Source organism: Eleutherodactylus coqui, chromosome 1 (genome assembly GCF_035609145.1).
Source record: "Eleutherodactylus coqui strain aEleCoq1 chromosome 1, aEleCoq1.hap1, whole genome shotgun sequence".
Taxonomy (NCBI): domain Eukaryota; kingdom Metazoa; phylum Chordata; class Amphibia; order Anura; family Eleutherodactylidae; genus Eleutherodactylus; species Eleutherodactylus coqui.
Genome location: NC_089837.1, coordinates 477,648,563 through 477,667,280, shown reverse-complemented (window position 1 = coordinate 477,667,280; position 18,718 = coordinate 477,648,563). Strand labels below are relative to the sequence as shown.

The window sequence follows — 18,718 nt, the reverse complement described above, 5'->3', positions numbered from 1 at the left end:
ACAGGTGGATCGGCATGAGAACATTAAAAAGATGAACAAAACCAATGAAAGAAAAAACACAAAAGACCATGAGGGCATGTGATCAAGAATGGCAATAAAAGTGAAAATATCGAAACATCTAAAAGGGGTATGGCAAAACATCTCAGATTGATTACATGTAATATAAGGTCCTGCTTTTCTATTAAGACCAAGAGGAACATCGGTTGAGAAATTTACTATGATGGTCCTCACCCCTCGGTGGTCAGATAACTCACTCAATTATTGCCATTGTCTGAGTGAAAGGAAGAGAAGGGGCAGATGCGTTTCAGCAAGCAGGTTTGATTGCCTATACTGAAAAGATTTCGTACAATTTTGTTTTTTAAACTGCAACCGGTTGTGCAACCCATGTGCTGCTTCCCATGACTAGCGCGGCCGATTTGTAATTCCGGTTGTTCTAGAGTGCTGTCAAAAGTTTGGCGCAAATGATTTGCACAAAAAAAACCCCAGATATTTTCGCCTTGCTAGAAATTTCTGAAGTGTCTAGAACAGCATGCACCAATTTGTCGAGTCATAAGATCTGCCAAATTTAGTACTTGTGCGCACCACTTTTAGGGTGCCCACCCACTGGCGATTTTTTTTCCCTGCGAAATTCGCAGCATGTTTTTCTCTGCAGGGGTCTATGGGACTTGTAATGTTAAAATCGCGATCGCGCAAAATCGCGATTTTGCGCGATCGCGATTTTAACATTACAAGTCCCATAGACCCCTGCAGAGAAAAAAATGCTGCGAATTTCGCAGGGAAAAAAAAATCGCCAGTGGGTGGGCGCCCTTAAGATGCAAAAAACTGGTCTATTAATATATATATATATATATATATATATATATATATATATATATATATATATATATATATATATATATATATATATATATATATATATATATATATATATATAAAAACAGTATGCAAGGCTGAAACACTTGGCACAACTTCAAAGAGCCTTCCTATATTTATGCTATTTATGTATTAGACAGTCTTAGTAGTCTTAGTAAATGTGCCCAATGTACCAAGCCCTGCTATACACACAGTATATAGGCTTATTGTTTTGTGGAACATTTTACAGATCCAGTGTTACAATACAAACAATAGCCCATTTAATACATTTTCTGAATAGAAATAGCTACAATGTACCAAAAAACAAAATTGGAAACCTCCCATTAGTTGCGTTTACACTTACCATCCTCTTCTCGGTCGTCAGCGGTCCGATTCAAACAATTCTGAAGCCACACAACAGGGGGGGACAAACCTATTGATCACAAAACATAACTTATATAGGAGTTCCTATGACAAAGTACATTCACACTGCCATATAAATGCTCCTTAAGATGTCCTGTCCATGGGCGATATTTCATTGCGTTATCCAGAGCAATAATCCGAACGCGGGTAACGCATGAAACGCTTCCAACTATGCCCGATCGTGCATCCCTGAGTATACCCGCTCCTGTGTTATACAGGAGCAAGTATCGCTGGATCACAGCGATCACAGTGTGGCCAGCAGGGAGGCGGGGCAGCTGAAGAATGGTTCTCTCCCTGCTCTACCCCGCCACTCTTCATTCACTGTAAGTAGCGGCCGTTGATGTTAACAATGAACGGCTAGTCATTCGGTTTTCAATCGTGCTGAAACTGAACGACTTTGAACAACTACTAAGATAATCATCCCCTGTAAGTAAAAGAGCCTTTAACACGAGAAGTTCTGCCTACAAATGATAAAAAGAAGTGACCAATGATAAATTAACAACTTATCATTTGATAGCTTGGTAAGTTAATGTTCAAAAGAGAGATTCTAAATAAAAGCAAAAGTATGAATTGAAATAAACCAACTCACAGTATAAACTAAAAATACATACTGTATCAAAAATACACAAAAATTCAAATAGTGGCATAGGAGACTATTTTTGTTGTAGTTAGTAAGTGTTCCCACATGATTCAATAGAGCTATCTGAAGCAAGTTCACTTTTTATGCCCACTCTCTCCTTTTAGGTTGACAAGTTACAATCCTCGTACAATGCAATAATTAGAGATGAACGAACACACTCGGTTAAGGCAGATACGCGAGCGAGCATCGCTCCTCCCGAGTAACTGCATACTCGTCCAAGCAAATGGGAGGGGGGAGAGATCTCTCTGTCTCTGCCCCCCCCGCGCGCGTTTTCTCGGACGGGTATGCAGTTACTCGAGAAGAGCGATGCTCGCTCGCGTATCTGCCTTAACCGAGAGTGCTCGCTCATCTCTAACAATAATCTACGAGTGTGGCCTAGCATCAATATATACCAAGTCATGTTGTATCATATTTTGCACACCATTTCTTATGTTCTCTGCCAGGAGAAACAGTACACCCCGAACTAGATATAAAGGGTATGCTAAATACGATCTTCTGTTCACTGCTTTTTCAAAAGATATTAACATAAAAGTAGTCACCTTCTTCATGTAACTTCTGTAAGATGGTTTGTATCTTCTTATCCACAAACAATTCTCCACTTCTGTGTGGTTTCTCTTTTGGCTTTTGTTCCAGCTTTGTGTGCATCTCCTCATCCTCTTCACTTTCATAATCATCATTATCATCACCATCATCTTCTTCGTCATCTTCATTTCTTCCATCAACACCAAGATCATGGAGGAAATCCTCTTCCGACTAAACACCGTACAAAACAATTATTGAACTTATTGAGCATTCTGCCTTCTAAAGTGTCCATGGTCTTGGAAGTTGAATTTAGGAGTGAAAGACAGCTTTTCTGAACAATAATTTAAAATTCAGGAAAAGTCTAGAGGGGAGCCATTTTTGAAGAAAATGATGTTTGGGTTTCTATAAACTGCACATATTGTATGTCAATAAAAACAGCTTTAACAGAAGTAGCATTGGGGACAAATCTAAGTCCATAGGCCTGATTCGCATCATGTTTTTGCCATACGTTTATTGTGTAGGTGGAAAAGCTCCTGACATATATGCTAAACGTATCCATAGTAGTCCATTAGTTAAGATGAAGTCCAAAATAGCATTATGGGGGATCAGTGGGAGTATCAGCTGTTGGACCTCCACTGATCAGAAAGTTATCCTCGGTTCACAACCCTTTTAAGTGTTTGTCACCAACGTTTCAGCCTATATACTGAATTACAGAAGGGGAAAAAAAAAAAAAAAAAGACGCCACTCTCACGCTTGTAAAAATGCTGTGTTTTTCAACGCGCCGTTTACCGCGTTTTGAGCTGTATTGACATGCGTTTTTGACAGCGTTTTCAGCACAGTTATAAACGCAGCCAAGCAAGCTGATAATGCTAGAACTGGAAAAAACGGTCATAAACGGTAATCACATTATACCACGTTTTCTGCACCCCATTAATTTTAATGGGCAAAGCATTGCGTTTTAAAACACAGCAACACACGAAGATAGAACAGACAGCGATTGAAAAACAGTGTTTTAACACACCTGAGAGGCCCCATTGAAATTAATAGTAGCATTTGACAGCATTTAGCACCACAGTGAAAACGCAGCGTTAAACACTGGAAAAACTGCATGTGTGAGAGTGGCCCGAGTCCTTATTCACACACTGCAGAACTACACGGCAGCATTTTACAGCCCAAATCAATAGTGGATGTAAAAAGGAGAATAAATCTTTCTATTATATTTCCCTTGTCTATCATGTTAAATGGTGCACAGGTGGCCTAAATGGTGCACAGGTGCTAACAGCAGAAGTAGTACACTATTGGGGTTGAGCACTAATAACCCTGTGGAGATGCAACCAGTATTGGTGGCAACTTTTTCATTTTTGCATCCCTACCTTCCAAGAGCAATAACACTTTTATTTTTACATCAATATAGTCAAATGAAGACTTGTTTTGCGCAATTAGTTGTATTTTGTAATAGCACCATACTGAAAAACATTAATTTTGTGTGCAGTGGGTAGGGGGGAAAAAAAACACCATATGTCATGTAGCATATAGACTTGCGTACATGACAGACCTGGAGGCCATTGGTGGGCCTTCGGATACCATAGCGACCGACTGGCACCCAACATTTGCCCTCTGATAAATTACTCCAGATACTTTGGGTACTAATGACTACAGCATCTTAAGGGTTAAACGGACAGTATGAGTTATTTCTGACTATTGCCATTGCAGGCGGGAGTCATTTGTTTAACATAGCTGGCAGAACTCCCAAACGTGTTTTGTACATTTTCTGTACACAATTGCCAGTAAGGCCGCCTGCACACGGGCGGAAATCCTGCGGCGGGATTTCCGCCACTGAAAGCCTGCATAGGAGTGCATTACAATACGCACTCCTATGCAGACGGCCGCGGTTTGGCCGCGCGAAGTCTCGTGCGGCAAACAAACCGCGGCATGTCCTATTTTTGTGCGGTGCTCGCCCGGCCGCCGGCTCTGGTCTGCTCATGCGCCGGCTGCCCGGCAGCCGACACATGAAAGAGCCGGGGCCGCCGGGCACGGGTGAGTACGCGCTCGTCTCTGCAGGCACTCGGGTCGGGTCCCGCGGCGAGAATTCTCGCCGCCGGATCCGACCCGCTCGTCTGCAGGCGGCCTTAATTTATGGCACATGGCGCTAAAGGGTTAAACAATCATGTTCGTTGCAATGCTACTAAAGTTAGTCTTAAATGTGAGATCTACGAAAAACAGTCATGTCAGCCTTGTGTTCAGTGGGCCTTTAGATGCACATCTCAATAGGCCATAGATATGCTACTATGAAACTAATAAGCATTCTTTCGCTGAAATATCAACATGCATAAGGATTTAAAAACAGAGTAAGAGATCTATCCACAAAGAGGAGTACATTTATACCTGTGCTAAAGCAATTTTAGTTTTATTTTCTAGTTTTTTTTTTTTTTTAATAGAATGAAAGAATATTGCAGCCTAAGTAAAATTAATGACACCTCACGTACTATGCCTGAAGATTTGCCTTTTCTCCTCCTTTTCTTATAAAGCTCCTTCCGGTCAGACACTAAACCCATGCTTATTAGTTTATCCACGATTCTAGCTTTGGAGCGTTTAGCTGTGATATGCTTCATTACATTTCCCAGTATATCTGCAAAAAACAAATAATTTACAGGTACAATTACTGGTGAAAAATAACATATCATCCCAGTTCTAACAAGCAAAAGCTTGAAGGTGCTGTCTACTTACAATCTGATTTATAATGACGGGTGCACGTTAAAAACAAAACTAGCTGTACTTACCAATCCGGAGGCCTGGCAATCCAGTCCTGCCGGTCTTTGTTTTGGAACAGCTACCCACCTGATTGTTGAAGCCAATCAGAAGCCGCAGCGGTCAGGAGTTGTTCTCCTGGTATATCTGCTCAGATGCTGTCAGGGGATATGCCAGGAGAACAGCACTTGACAGCCTCTGATTGGTAGCCATTACAAAACAAACATCGTGAGGACTGTGGGGCTGCAGCACTGGATGGCAGTGGCTGAGGATGTGTGAGTATTGTAACTGGACAACAGCTTTATAATGTAACTGGACTTTCAAAAACCATTTGACATGTCATAGTAATGTCAAAAGTATAAAATGTTGGGGTCTAGGTTCTGAGACCCCCACTGATCGCTAGGAGGAAGCAGCAGAAGCACTGTCACTGCTTGCTAGCTGAAAATGAGCTCAATAGAAAGTCTATAAGCCAGTTTTTAGCTAGCAAGCAGGAACAGCGTTTAGATGTGCACTTCTGTTGCTTTGTTCTAGCGATCAGTGGGGGGCTCAGCATCCAGACCCCCACTGAACAAAACTTTTGAAATATGCCTATGACATGTCAGTTTTATGAAAATACAGTAACACTCTAAGAGACTGTCCATCGTTATTATATCCAATGTGTTCCCAAAGGCTTAAAAAGCAGATGGGAGAGATATTCAGTTCCCTTAGAAGTGACTGAAAGACAGACAAAGAGTGTTCTCAGTTAAGGATCTGGGCATGAGGCCTTATCAACCTTTATTAGTAATTAAATAGATAAAATACTAAAAGAGATTAAAGTGAATCCTCTCCTTGAAAAAGAGCTGCACAAAAGAGAAGGATAAACCTTTCACGTTTAAGTGGTAATGGTAATAGATCTCAGTAGGGAAGCACAACACCATGTGCCAAATCTAACAGGACCAAAGCCATCTACTTGATGATCCAAAAGAAAATAGAAGTTAAACTATCCTACGTATGTCTGTTGTGTCATAACATCCTCAGGGGTCTACTTCTCCACAATATCTCCCACTGAGCCATGGCTGGGAGCCAGTTGATAGGCTTACTAGGAAAATATTTCAGTCTTCAATTGAATTCAAAACTGATAGAGATGGCGGGATTACTTTAGTCTCCTCTAACCTGCATCAAGCTGGAAGTGTCAAACATGTATTCGTTTATTATCTTTGTCACTCTCACATCAAGATATCATAGTCATCTCTTATCAGATGAGTGTGTCCTCAGCAGGAGTATGCAGTCTTTTTGTGGGTGAGGCAGTTACCAGTGCCACATCTACATAATATAAATAACTTACAGTTGCTGAAGACACACCTCATAAGAGATTACTTATTATTAGAGATGAGCGAACCTACTCGTTTCGAGTAATTACTCGATTGAGCACCGAGATTTTCGAGTACTTCCGTACTCGGGTGAAAAGGTTCGGGAGGCGCTGGGGGAGGCGTGGCGGAGCGGGGGGTAGCAGCGGGGAACAGGGGGGAGCCCTCTCTCTCTCCCCCCACTCCCTGCTGCAACCCCCCACTCACCCACGGCGCCCCCCGAATCTTTTCGCCCGAGTACGGAAGTACTCGAAAATCGCGGTACTCGGGCGAAAAAGGGGCGTGGCCGAGTACGCTCGCTCATCTCTACTTATTATATCTTGATGTGACAGTTCGCTCCTATAAACATAATAAAAAAATGTTGAGTGTTTGACACTTCATGTGATACGGGCTAGGGGAGACTAAAGTGATCCCGGCTATAAATTTTAATTCAATTGAACTATTTTACTAGTAAGCCTCCGTTCAGTGGCAGAAACTGCACATCAGTGTAGCATACCTGGAAAACTAGTAGGCCTATGACATGGGGTCTTACTGCCAAATTTAATAACACTAAAAGGATAACCTAAATGTTAGATTAGCTCATGGGAGCATGGTTGCATGTTTCTTTGAAGGCCAAATGCGCGCAAAAAACAACAACAAAAAAAAAAAAACCACAAACCACACAGTGCCATGCTTTGCTTCCATTTATTGAAATGGGCAATTAGTGTGATTAGTTCAATATGTGCTCTTTCCCTGTGCAAATACACAGGCATATAGAGCATGCTGCATATTTTTTTGCGCACACAAAAAATGCACACGCAAAGTACGCTTATATGAACAAATGCATTGAAATCAATGGGTTCTACTCACTGCGTATTGCGCACAAATTCTTTTTTCGCAATAAGCTCCGCAAATATGTTCATGTAAATTCTGCCTAAAGCTGTACATTTTACAATGCAACAAAACTGCACCTAAAACATTTTTATCTACAAGATATAAACTTGTACAAGACGTACCGTCAGTCTCTTGAAACTCCTCAAAAAGACGCTGAAGCTCCATCTCTTGGTCTTCCGTCCAGAGCACAATTCGAGTTCCCTTACTGAAATTTGGAAAATGAATAAAACGTTATAAGGTGTCTCATAGTAATCATGTTCATTCTTGTATCCTTGCATTCCAAAAGTCACAGCTTTTTTATTCTTACTTCGGAATAGCCATAAGGAATAGCCATACGAGAGCGGTTTTTTGTGTGTGCAGCAAGTTGTATTTAATGGCATCATTTAATGTACTGTGTAATGTATTGAAAAACGATGAATGATTTTTTCGGGGGTGGAGTTTGTTTACTCTTTATGTCAATAATTAAAAAACTGAAAAGTGTAATATACTATGTTGTTTACATAAATGTTAAACCTCAATGACCATTTGGTTTCAGTTGCCTTTCAAGTTCTGTTTGGCCTGTTTAATAAACTCACGTCTCTTTTTTGAAATCCTTAACACTATCAGCAAGACCCATTTGCACAAGATGGTTAATAATTTGCTTCCGAGTCCTGGTTCCAGGCTTCAGATTTGCCAGGATATTATCTACCACATCAACACCTGAAAAATATTGACAGTTCTCGTCTTTAATAATGTCATACCATAATGTCAATATCACACATTCTAATATCATTAGGCTAGTTTTATTTGGTGCAATTAAAAAACAACAACAACTATCCAACTGCAAACTAGTAATTATGATAACATGCCAGGAGCAGGAGGCGGGACAGGGTGGGGCTAAGTGCCTCAGATTAGCCCCACCCACATCCCGCCTCCCCCCATTGCAAATAGTGCAGAGGGGCGGAGAGGAGGCAGAGAGGGGGCGGGAGCTCAGTTCCTGCTCCTGGCTCTTCCATCCTCTCTCCCTTGCAGATGAGGACGACGTATATCGGCTCGGCGTGAAAACCGAGCTGATAATACGTTCGTGGGAATGCAGCCTGAGGGCCACTTTTAGTAGCAGTGATCACTTCTGTCTAATATAGGATGAGTTTTGTAATCCCCACCACCACACCATCTCTATATATTTTAATAAGCCATGTGAATAGGAGTTATCTCGAGTGGACATGCCCTTTACAAAAGGGTTAACCCATAAAGACAACTGGATATTCTAAACCATTATACAACAAGGCTGGTGTAAACCACAGACCGCAAAGCTCTCTAAAACTTAATCTCTCCACTGAATGTAGAATGACCCCCAGGCATTTCCCGGTCATCTAGTGCTGGAGGAAACATGGATTGGACAGGTTGCATTATACAGTATCTGTGCATTTGTATTGTTACTCCAAGAGATAAGTGGGACCAGAGCAATTTTCTTTTGCTCATCTTTCATCACAGTAATAAGATAATACACGTTTAGTCGAGTGCGTGTGATATATCCGTCAGCTGACAGATATACGAGGGATAAGGAAATTGTTCATGTAAGTTTAGGATTTACTGAGAATTAAAGTAATCTAAGCTTCATTGAACAAAAACCATCTTTGGAGGACCTACCTTCAACCTCTTTATACTGCAAGTATAGACTTTGTAGCTCCTCTTCCTCCTGTGGTGTCCATTTTATACGCTTATGACTTGCAGCACTATAAGAAAATAATCTCCAGTAAGAAAAATACCAGGTATTCCACAGTTTTCTTTTTAATTACAGAACCATTTTCTCACCCTTCATCTTCACCAAGTTTTCGGTAACCCTCAGTGATTTCTCTTATAACGTTTGTATTTTTCCAGAAAAGAAGCTCCACATAGGCTTTGTTGTTTGTAGCAGCAAGTGCAAAGAACTTATTAACAATGTACTTTGAAAAAGCAACCAGCTCCTGAAAAACAACAGGTTATATAATATTACTGCTCTGCTGTGTCAAAATCTGCTTAAAGACATATTTCTCGTCCATGTCATTGGGGGACACAGCAAGACCTTGGGTATAGCTGTTACCACTAGGAGGCGACAGTAAGCGATGTTGCAGAAGAACCTTTGGGGTTACCGCTGGTGCGGGGACCCTGCAGTGTGTGATGACGCTGTCAGCGCCGTATTCGCCGCGCTGCGGCTGCTGTGGGCCCAGGCTTTTCGGGCTTACAAGTCTCAGACCTCCATTTTACCACTTGGCATGTTTTAGTGCCCCCGTGGCTAGTTGGTGACCCCCGCGGGCTTAGTGGGCACCAGCGCTGCTGATGTGGCTTTTGCAACCTAGTTTTTAAAGTTACTGGCGTGTTGACTCACGCCACATCTGGCGGTAAATTTAGGCCCTGCTCTCTTTTTTGCCGTTATGGCGCTGTCAGTGGCCCCAGTGGCGGTTGGGAGCTCTCGCAGGCATTTTGAGCAACCCCGCGGCCTTTGCGAAGCTGGAAGGTGCAGCATTGTCCCCCCTGGACGTTGTAAGGGAGCCTGGGAGAAACACAAAATTGAGGTCCCGGCTTGGGCCTTCTTCTGCCTGTTATTCGTAACTGCTCTCTGCTCCACTTGGACGTGTGAGAACAGGGATGATGCTGCTGCCGCTGCCTAGGAGACGCGCTGATCCAGAAGCTCTAGCTGTGATCCGTGTGTCCCCCTGGACCGGGTAAGCTCTGCCCAAGACAACTTCCTCTGCGCTGTACCTCTCCTGCAGCTCCCCTCACACTAATACTACCCAGCTGCACTGTGCGCCGTATTGTGCTAACGCCATGTCCGACCCCACACCGGAAGCTTCTGGATACCCTACAGCCAGACCCAGGTTTTACACCTGTGCTCGCGGTAATGCAAAATTTGCATGCGATCACTGTCTCACTGTGCGAACTGCATTCCATCACGGCAGGCGCCTGTAGGTCCCACTACGGCTTCACCTCCCGCCGAGCAAGCGGTCGAACTCGAATGTGCGCGATCTTGTCTGGACGAGTGAGGCCCTCTGATGTGGAGAGTCACACAAACCCAGGGCCTCGGCGGGCAGGTGTCCATGTACACCATAACTAGCTGTGCTCTTCACGTAGTAGGAGTATTAGCTGTACAGCCATATATGCCTAACAGGAAAGCACTGGCATCAAGGTGCGCATTACTCCCTTCCACAGGATAAGTATTCGAGTTACAGTGAGACTCCAGATCACCCACGGTTCACCGATTGCTACAGTCATCCACGACATTACTCAGTCGGCGTTGCAATGATCCAGGCCATTGGGACATCCGTACACTATTTCATTACCCCCTTTTTACGGGAGGAATAGTGGTAGTACTGAGAGTCTCCGTATTCTATACGATTGCTCACTGATGGCTTTGGTCATCCACAACATTACCCTTTCCTTAGGAGTAATTGTACGCCGTGTGACTATCGGTGTAGCACAGGCCCAGGCAATAGTGACAAGCATACGCTACCTAATTAATTTTATAGGAGAAGTAATGGTAGGATGGTGAGTCTCTGTATTCTGCATGATGGCTCACTGATTTCTGCAGTCATCTAAAACATTACTCCCTTACATGGAGGAGTAACTGTACGCCATGTGACTATCAGCTCACACAATCCAGACACAGCTCACTCAGTCGGCGTCGCACAGATCCAGGCCATTGGGTAATCCATACGCTACTTCATTACCCCCTTTTGCAGGAGGAGTAATGGTAGGACAGTGGGTGTCCGTATTCTACATGATTGCTCACCGATGGCTTCTGTCATCCATGACAATACCCCCTGCTTCTGGAAGAGTAATGGCGAGCTGTATGACTCTCTACCGGCGTTGCACAGATCCAGGCAATCACCGTACACTTTCTCATTACCTTTTACAGGAGGAGTAGTAGTGGTGGGGCAGTGGATGTCCGTATTCTGCATGACTTATCACGGATGTTTTTAGGTTATGCCCAACATTACCCCTTCCCCTTGGGGGAGTAATGGGAAGCAGTGAGACTCTGTACCGGTGTCGCACAGATCCAGCCGATCGTAAGATCCGTACTCAGTCTTATTGTCCCCTTTTTACAGGAGGAGTAATGGGAGGACAGTTTTGTCTCCATATGCTGCATGATTGCTAATGGATGACTACCGTCTTATCTGCATTCTCCTTTCCTTGGAGAAGTATTTGTCGCCACGCGACTTTCTATAGGTATCGCTTAGATCCAGGCAATCGTGACCTCAGAACATATGCTTCTTCATTGCCCCCTTTTTCAGAAAGAGTAATGGTAGGACTGCAAGTCTCTGTATTCCGCATGAGGGCTACAAACATGCACGCCATTACCCCCTTCCTTAGGAGGAGTAATTGTAACCCGTGCGACTCTAAATCGCATTGATTCGGGCAATCATGGCGTCCAGACGCTCCTCATTACCCCCTTTTACAGGAGGGGTAATGGGGGTAAGTGGGTATCCGCATTTCGCATGATCGCTGGGACACCGCCCTTTGCCATTTTAGTTAAGGTTCGGGCGGTTATGTCTCATTACACCCTTCCCAGAAGGAGTAACGGTAGGACAGCGAGTCCCAGTATTCGCTGGGAGTGTTGATTGAGGTCTTCCATCACCCGCTACATTATCCCCGTTTAGAGGAGTACAGATAGTCTTGATAGGCGCTCTACATAGGCAGTCCTGGGGCCCTTCAGAAGGCTCCCGGCTGCCTAGCAACCGCACACCGTCCTGCAATCTGACCAGACAGGCTTGATAGAAGCCTGCCCGATCGCTGCACAGAATGATGTAATGCTATAGCATTACATCATACTGTGCAGGACAGATTGTTCGTATCTTGCGAAGTTCGTAACTCGAACATTCACAAGTAGGGGACTATCTGTAATAGGTAACAGTGCAACTTCTATCTTGGCGTTCACACAAGTTTAGTCAATCATGACAGTCATCCTCATACTCATTACACCTTTTCTATAGGAGTAATGGTAGGGCTGCGGGTCTCAGTATTCTGCTTGACTACTCATGGATACATACTCTTTCAAGGAGGAGTATTAGTCTGTGCGACTCCCTACTTCTGGATTGCCAGGCTATTGCGACAACCATCATTCTTTTCATTACTCCAGGGGGAGGTAATGGGAGGGCTGTATTAGGCATTTTGCTCAAGGAGGACTTCTGTCATTATTCTCTTATCTTTCGCTCCCATGTAGGAGTGATAGTAGATGCCTTCTCTCTGTCAGTAGCGCATCACTGTATGCTGTTTAGTGGCATCCACCATATTACCCTCCTCCTGGAGGAGTCATAGTAAACTGGGACACTTGCCAACCCCCATATTATGGGTGGCGCACAAGTCCGGTTACTCATGCTCACTATCCGCTCTCATAGGGGAACTAATTGTGGGACCGCGTTTCAGGCCCCTGATCACTCAAAATTTTTCCACCGTATTCTCCCCTCTTAGAACGTTTAGTGACACGCGGCTCTTTGGCTCTCATGTCGCGGCCTAGCACATAGCCAGGTTTCCTTGGTACGGTGCTTTTTCATTGCCCCGATGTGAAGGAGGTGTAATGGTGGGCTGGGGGTTCTCCATCCCTTCATGGCCATGGCTCTGATAGTCATCTGCCTTATGCGCCCCTTGTATGGGGGGATGGATGGGAGTTTTCTATAGCCTTATCTCTTGTTGCTCCCATCTGGTTGGGCACTGTTTGCTGACCCTAGTTAGTGCATTATTCATCTTCCTAGGAGGAATTCTGGCAGTGTTGTGCAATGCTGTTTCTCTCATATTTGCTACAGCAAATCTTAGATTCCTGCATTTTTTTCCCTCTGGGGCAGAGTACAGTGAGCCCTCGGGGCTCTATCCGCGTGACTGACAATCGTCCGTCATTAGTGAGGCTGGAGAAGCTTTATAGTTACTCGGTTATCATGCAGCACATCATACAGCAGCATCTTGTCCATGCTCGGGCATGGAGTCTGCAGAGAATTATATTGCCATTCTGGGAGGGTTAACTCCATCCTGCGGCAGTCTGCGTAACCTGCATCTACATTCCCAGGACTTTGAGTTGTCACCGTCTTCCCTTAAGCAGGGTGTATGACACGGTTGGTTTTGCATGTGGATACTGATCAATATGGTAATGATATTATAGCGCATATCTCTCTGCACTAGACTCTAAGAATTCTGGGACAGTACAATGGGGCGTTCTGTCATCAGTGTAAGAGGCCGGGCTGACATCGATATCTTGGCTGTGTTGGCTTAGTGACGTCCGGTGGTCCAATGCGGTGGTCTGCTCCAGTTTAACTTTTTGAACGAGCCTCTCCATGACATTGTAGATAGTCCACTACTACCGCTAAGGTCTACAGCTAGTTTTATTGGGGGGGGATTTGTATATTAGGTTCTCCCCTGTGTTACATAGTACGGCAATAAGAGGTTTATCCATACAGTATTAACGCTTGGAGCGTAGTGAGTAACTAGCCTCTAGTTCTCCATTACAAGGATGATTAAGATTTGTGTATAGATTTCTATACATTAAAGAAGGGATAACCAGTTTTACTCGTCCATGTTGAAGGTGACTCGCTGTCATCCAGCCCTTCAACATTCCCGGTCTCCCAGGAGCCGTTCCAATTAGATGAATTGTGGTACATCCACTAGTAGTATTCTGCTCCTTGACCTTCTACTTATTTTATTTTTCGGTCATCAGACCTTCGTAATTGGTCCTTTACTATTTTTCACGTGCGCCATGGGTGCCAAAATTAATCCCAGGTTCTGGCCCTCTTAACCTTTGCCCCAACAGCAGGCAGTTTGAGGGTCAGTGTCAAGAACAGCCCAGGTATTCCATTCTAGTGTTTTCTCAGGTCAGTAGTTTGCCTGCTCTTAGCGGTAACAAGCTACAAAGCACATCGTGCTTTCCTCTTGACTTTGCTCGCCTGGTCCGTAGCTTCTGTAGGGATAGAGTTTATCTCCCTTGTTCTATAACAACATTGTATTTCTCTACTGGCAATTGTTCCTTCCTAGGACAGAAACACTTGCTGTCTCCTTATCTTATGTCTGTCATGGGATAGCACACATTTATCGCTATCCGCAATGGAGTCGCATTAGCGCCCTCCGTGAACAGGCTAGTGTCTTCATTTTTTCTGGCCCCTCCCCCTTGAGTACTGCTCTGGAACGTGCCACGGTCTTGCTATATCCCCCAATGATACGGACGAGAAAACAGGATTTTTGGTATAACTTACTGTAAGATCACTTTCTTGTCACATTTATTGGGGGACACAGCATCCGCCTTATACTGGTGCTGATGTCTGTTCTAGGGCGTCCCTCGATCCAGCCTGACTCTTTCCCTAGAACTATCATTCTACGTATAGCCTCAATATCAAGTTTTTCATCAGTTATCTCCTACTGCTTGCCTACAAACTGATTTAGTTAAGTGCCTGAAGGAGGGGTATAGTTAGTAGGAGAGACGAATTCTCTTTGCTTAGTGTCGCCTCCTAAGGTAACAGCTATACCATACCCAAGGTCTTATTGTGTCCCCCAATGAATGTGGCGAGTGATTTTACAGTACATTATACAAAAACTCCTGGGTTTTTTTGCACTATATATCCCAAAGAAAAAATTCCAGATGGGTTGCAGCAACCCTAACCTTGATCAGCGGATGAGGTAAATAGAGCAAAGGAATTGAAGAACTTGCTGTATATGCTTGTCATTGCCTATATCACACTGCATGAAGGAATAAACCATTTCTTTGATTGCATCTATAGCGAGTGCTGCAATTTCTTTGTACAATATAATATACATATTTAATTTAATTTAATCTGTTCACATATTTTTGAAGAATCTCTCTTCAGAGCTCAGCTTCTTGCCCTGGAGACATCTCCTTTCTAATCCACTGACAGTAAGTTATTATCCGTATCAGCCATGTTACACATACATTTGAGCTGCAGTTCGATAATTGTTTCTACAAGCCTAACCCCACACTTTTCACTCCTTCCCAGTTCATAAATTCCTACAAACTGCCTGACAAAAGGTTATAGCCTAATGTAATCACCCGACTTTATTAACTAGTAAGTTCCTTCTATGCTGTTAGGTTAAGAGGTTATTTTAGCTCTCAGCAGGTAGAAACTAAAGGGCAGCAGTAATTCAAGCTTGCTGGTAAGTGAATGAAGCTAACAAATAGCATAGAACACTCATTTCGCTTTTTTACTTTAGATTAACATTCTGCAATTTTCACACACTTAATATGACTACTGGCGGTATAGTTTAACTTCCTCCATCTTGTGTTGCAGGGGAGTAGTAGCTTGAGACGAATGTCACATGCCTCTGCCCACCACCTTTTTCACAGGGCTGTGTTGATTTTTAACAGGCGTCAGCACAGTCTGCAGACGTGGTTCATGGCATCCCCTTATGCCACATGAAGGGAAGCTATAGTCTAAAAAGTCATTGTGGCAAATACCAAAATGTTGCATGTTTTGGTGCATAATACGCTGTGCGCCAAAATGTGCAACATTTTATACACCAGAAAACTGGTGTAAAAGACTTAAGTATATCTGCCCCAAAATATCTATTCGGACTTCAATGTTATTAAAGATGGACCTCAATACTGGTGATTTTAAAAGTATTAATGTAAGAGCCTATTTTCACAGGCGTGTCTTCCATCTGTGAGCTGTCTGTATATTTTGTGGACAGCACACAGACACATAGTCAATAAGGTTATTCACACAGGTGTTTAAATGGTCCATGTGAAATAAAGCAATTAAAGCATGACCCATTTTGGTCCATATCCAGACCAGAATCGGACATGCAATGTCCATTGGCCATGGTTATCGTAAAGTAGACGGACGGGGGTGTCTATGTGGTGTCTGATGAGTATTGTGCGCAAGAATCTTAGGCACAACTGACATATACCAGTATGAAAGGGTCCTAAAGAAGCAACAAGAAAAGCACAAGGGTAAAATTTGGATTATTAATTAAAGCAGTAATGTGCACTAACCAGTTTGATGCACTACGGTTGGGGGTCAAATTTTATCAACACATTGAGTAGGAACGTGCTTGAACTTCAATTACCTTGTAGGCACTAGCAGCTGGATCATTGAGAACATGATTAAAAATGCAGAAAACAGAGAGCTGAAAAAGAAATGCCTCCATTTTCAGATCATACGCAACTCGGTGTAACATTTTCACCACACAGTGGTTAGTGTGCGCACTATTATTCCGGTAGTGCTTTAGAAGTATAACATAGGTCTTCACCACATTGCCGTTCGCAAACCTAGGGAACAATTCCAGATAATACCTTTCAGTAACTAATAAAAATGCATGTAAAATTTTTAAAGACAAAAAGACCATTTACTAAAAAATAAAAAAAAACAAACAAACAAAAAAAACATATCGTTCTGACCTGTCAAAAGTCAAGTTTTGATCCGCCAGACCCCTGCGGATTGCTGAAATGAAGGGGCTGCAAAGCTCAACCTATCGCTGTGCTCTTTCGAACGCCTTCTCCACTTTTCGGCTGCTCTAGGCAATGGAAGACTGACACAGACTTCTATAGACATCAATGCTCACATCTTCAGCTGCAGAGGGCATCCAACAAGCAATGAAGACAGGCAAAGGAGCACAGTGATCGGTTGAGGTCTGAAGCTCCTTCACCTCAATGATCAAAAGAGGTTTCAGTACCTGTCAAAATATGTCTAATATAAAAAGTGCAGTTACTCTATAAATAATTGCAAAATATTTAAAATAATTGTTAGGAAAATGGGGGGGTGGCTTGCTGCACTGACCATGCAGTTAAACCCTGAAAGATTTCGGTGGACAGCTCTAGTGCTGAAATGTGCAGAGCACTGAGCAGTCATCTGAAATCGTCCGGTGTTTTTACTACATACTCCGCGCAGCTAGCACCGGAGATTTCCCTGCTATAATATGGTAATAATAAACCTGCCACTGAGGGGGTTAAAGGGATTTTTACTTTACTTTGCTCACAACCATGAACGCACATATATAGAAAAGTGCATTCAATATAAAAGAAAATGAAAGTTCCTAGACCACAGAACTTCTATTTAGTTGAACTGAAAGATTACTACAGGGCATCAAAACAACAAAGAATATGCAATTCATTAAAGAATACTACAAATATAGTGATCCATTTTGTATTTGATGCGAAACACAAACAAACATTCTGAAGGACACTCCCTCATGTCGCTGTGAAAGGAAACTGCTATTTTGGCCATGATATGTGCCTGATAAGCCCTTAATTGAGCACGTCTGTCTGTCACCAGGATTGCTGTAAGAGCACTTAGACCTTTAACCCGTTCCCGCTGCAGGGCGTACGTTTACGTCCTGGCAGCCTGGTACTTCCCGCAACAGGACGTAAACTTACGTCCTGGAGATAGCGCGCGATCACATATGATCCCGTGCTATCCCGCAGCGGGAGTCGGCTGTCAGTCACAGCCAGCGTCCCGCTGTTAACCCCTTCCCTGCTGCGATCTAAGTAGATCGCGGCAGGGAAAGAGTTCACAGAGGGAGCGGACTCCCTCTGTCTCCGGCCGGAACTCGCGATGTCATCGCGAGAGCCCGGCCTGTCACCATGGCAACCATGACACTGGCGTCCTGTATTGCCTATGCCTATGATCGCTGTATAAGCTACTGCTCTGCCATGCCTTATGACAGCGATCATCAGGGCAGTGGTTAAAGTCCCTCAGAGGGACACAAACAGTGTAAAAAAAACAAAGATTAAAAAAATGAATTAAAAATAGTAAAAAAAAAAAAAAGTAAAAAATACCTTTTTTTATGCTTTTTCTCAGATTAGCATAAAAAAAAGGAGGAAAAAAAAATAAAACCCCACATATTTGGTATTGTCACGTCCGTAACGACACATACAATAAGTTGCACATTCTTTTGACTGTGCACGGAAAAAAAACACTAAAAAAAACGCTAAAAAACTGAGGCAAAATGCTAATTTTTAGCATTTTGCCTCACTAAAAACGCAATAAAAGTGATCAAAAAAGCCATATGTACCCCAAAATGCTACCAGTAAAAACTACAGCTCGTCTCGCAAAAAATAAGCCCCCACAGAGCTCCGTACATCGAAAAATAAAAAAGTTACAGGACTTTGAATGCAGCAATTTAGAATAGAAAAAAGATTTCCAAAAAAAAGGGGTTTTATTGCAGAAAAGTGGGAAAACCTAAAAAAAAAAAAAAAGTTTGAATTTTGGCATCGTTGTAACCGTACCGGTCCGCAGAAAAAATGGAATGTCTCATCTATGCTGCATGATTAACGCTGTAATAAAAAAAATAAAAAAATAAATCTATGGCAGAATTGATGCGTTTTCTCTCCCTATCATAAAAAAAAAAAGTTTTACAATATAGT

The 18,718-nt window shown here is 43.1% G+C and overlaps 1 protein-coding gene across 3 annotated transcripts in view; it reads right to left on the bottom strand.

Moving 5' to 3' along the window:
• The window catches only part of TIMELESS (timeless circadian regulator), a 72,613-nt gene that overhangs the window by 13,613 nt on the left and 40,282 nt on the right, over window positions 1–18,718 (bottom strand). For all 3 annotated transcript variants that reach the window (XM_066584812.1, XM_066584806.1, XM_066584820.1), the window contains 8 exons: window positions 16,423–16,624; window positions 9,199–9,350; window positions 9,034–9,119; window positions 7,980–8,103; window positions 7,527–7,609; window positions 4,924–5,066; window positions 2,455–2,668; window positions 1,217–1,285 (listed from right to left, as the gene is read on the bottom strand). In XM_066584812.1, the coding sequence (XP_066440909.1) occupies window positions 1,217–1,285; window positions 2,455–2,668; window positions 4,924–5,066; window positions 7,527–7,609; window positions 7,980–8,103; window positions 9,034–9,119; window positions 9,199–9,350; window positions 16,423–16,624 (1,073 nt within the window). The remainder of the gene's footprint in view (window positions 1–1,216; window positions 1,286–2,454; window positions 2,669–4,923; window positions 5,067–7,526; window positions 7,610–7,979; window positions 8,104–9,033; window positions 9,120–9,198; window positions 9,351–16,422; window positions 16,625–18,718) is intronic.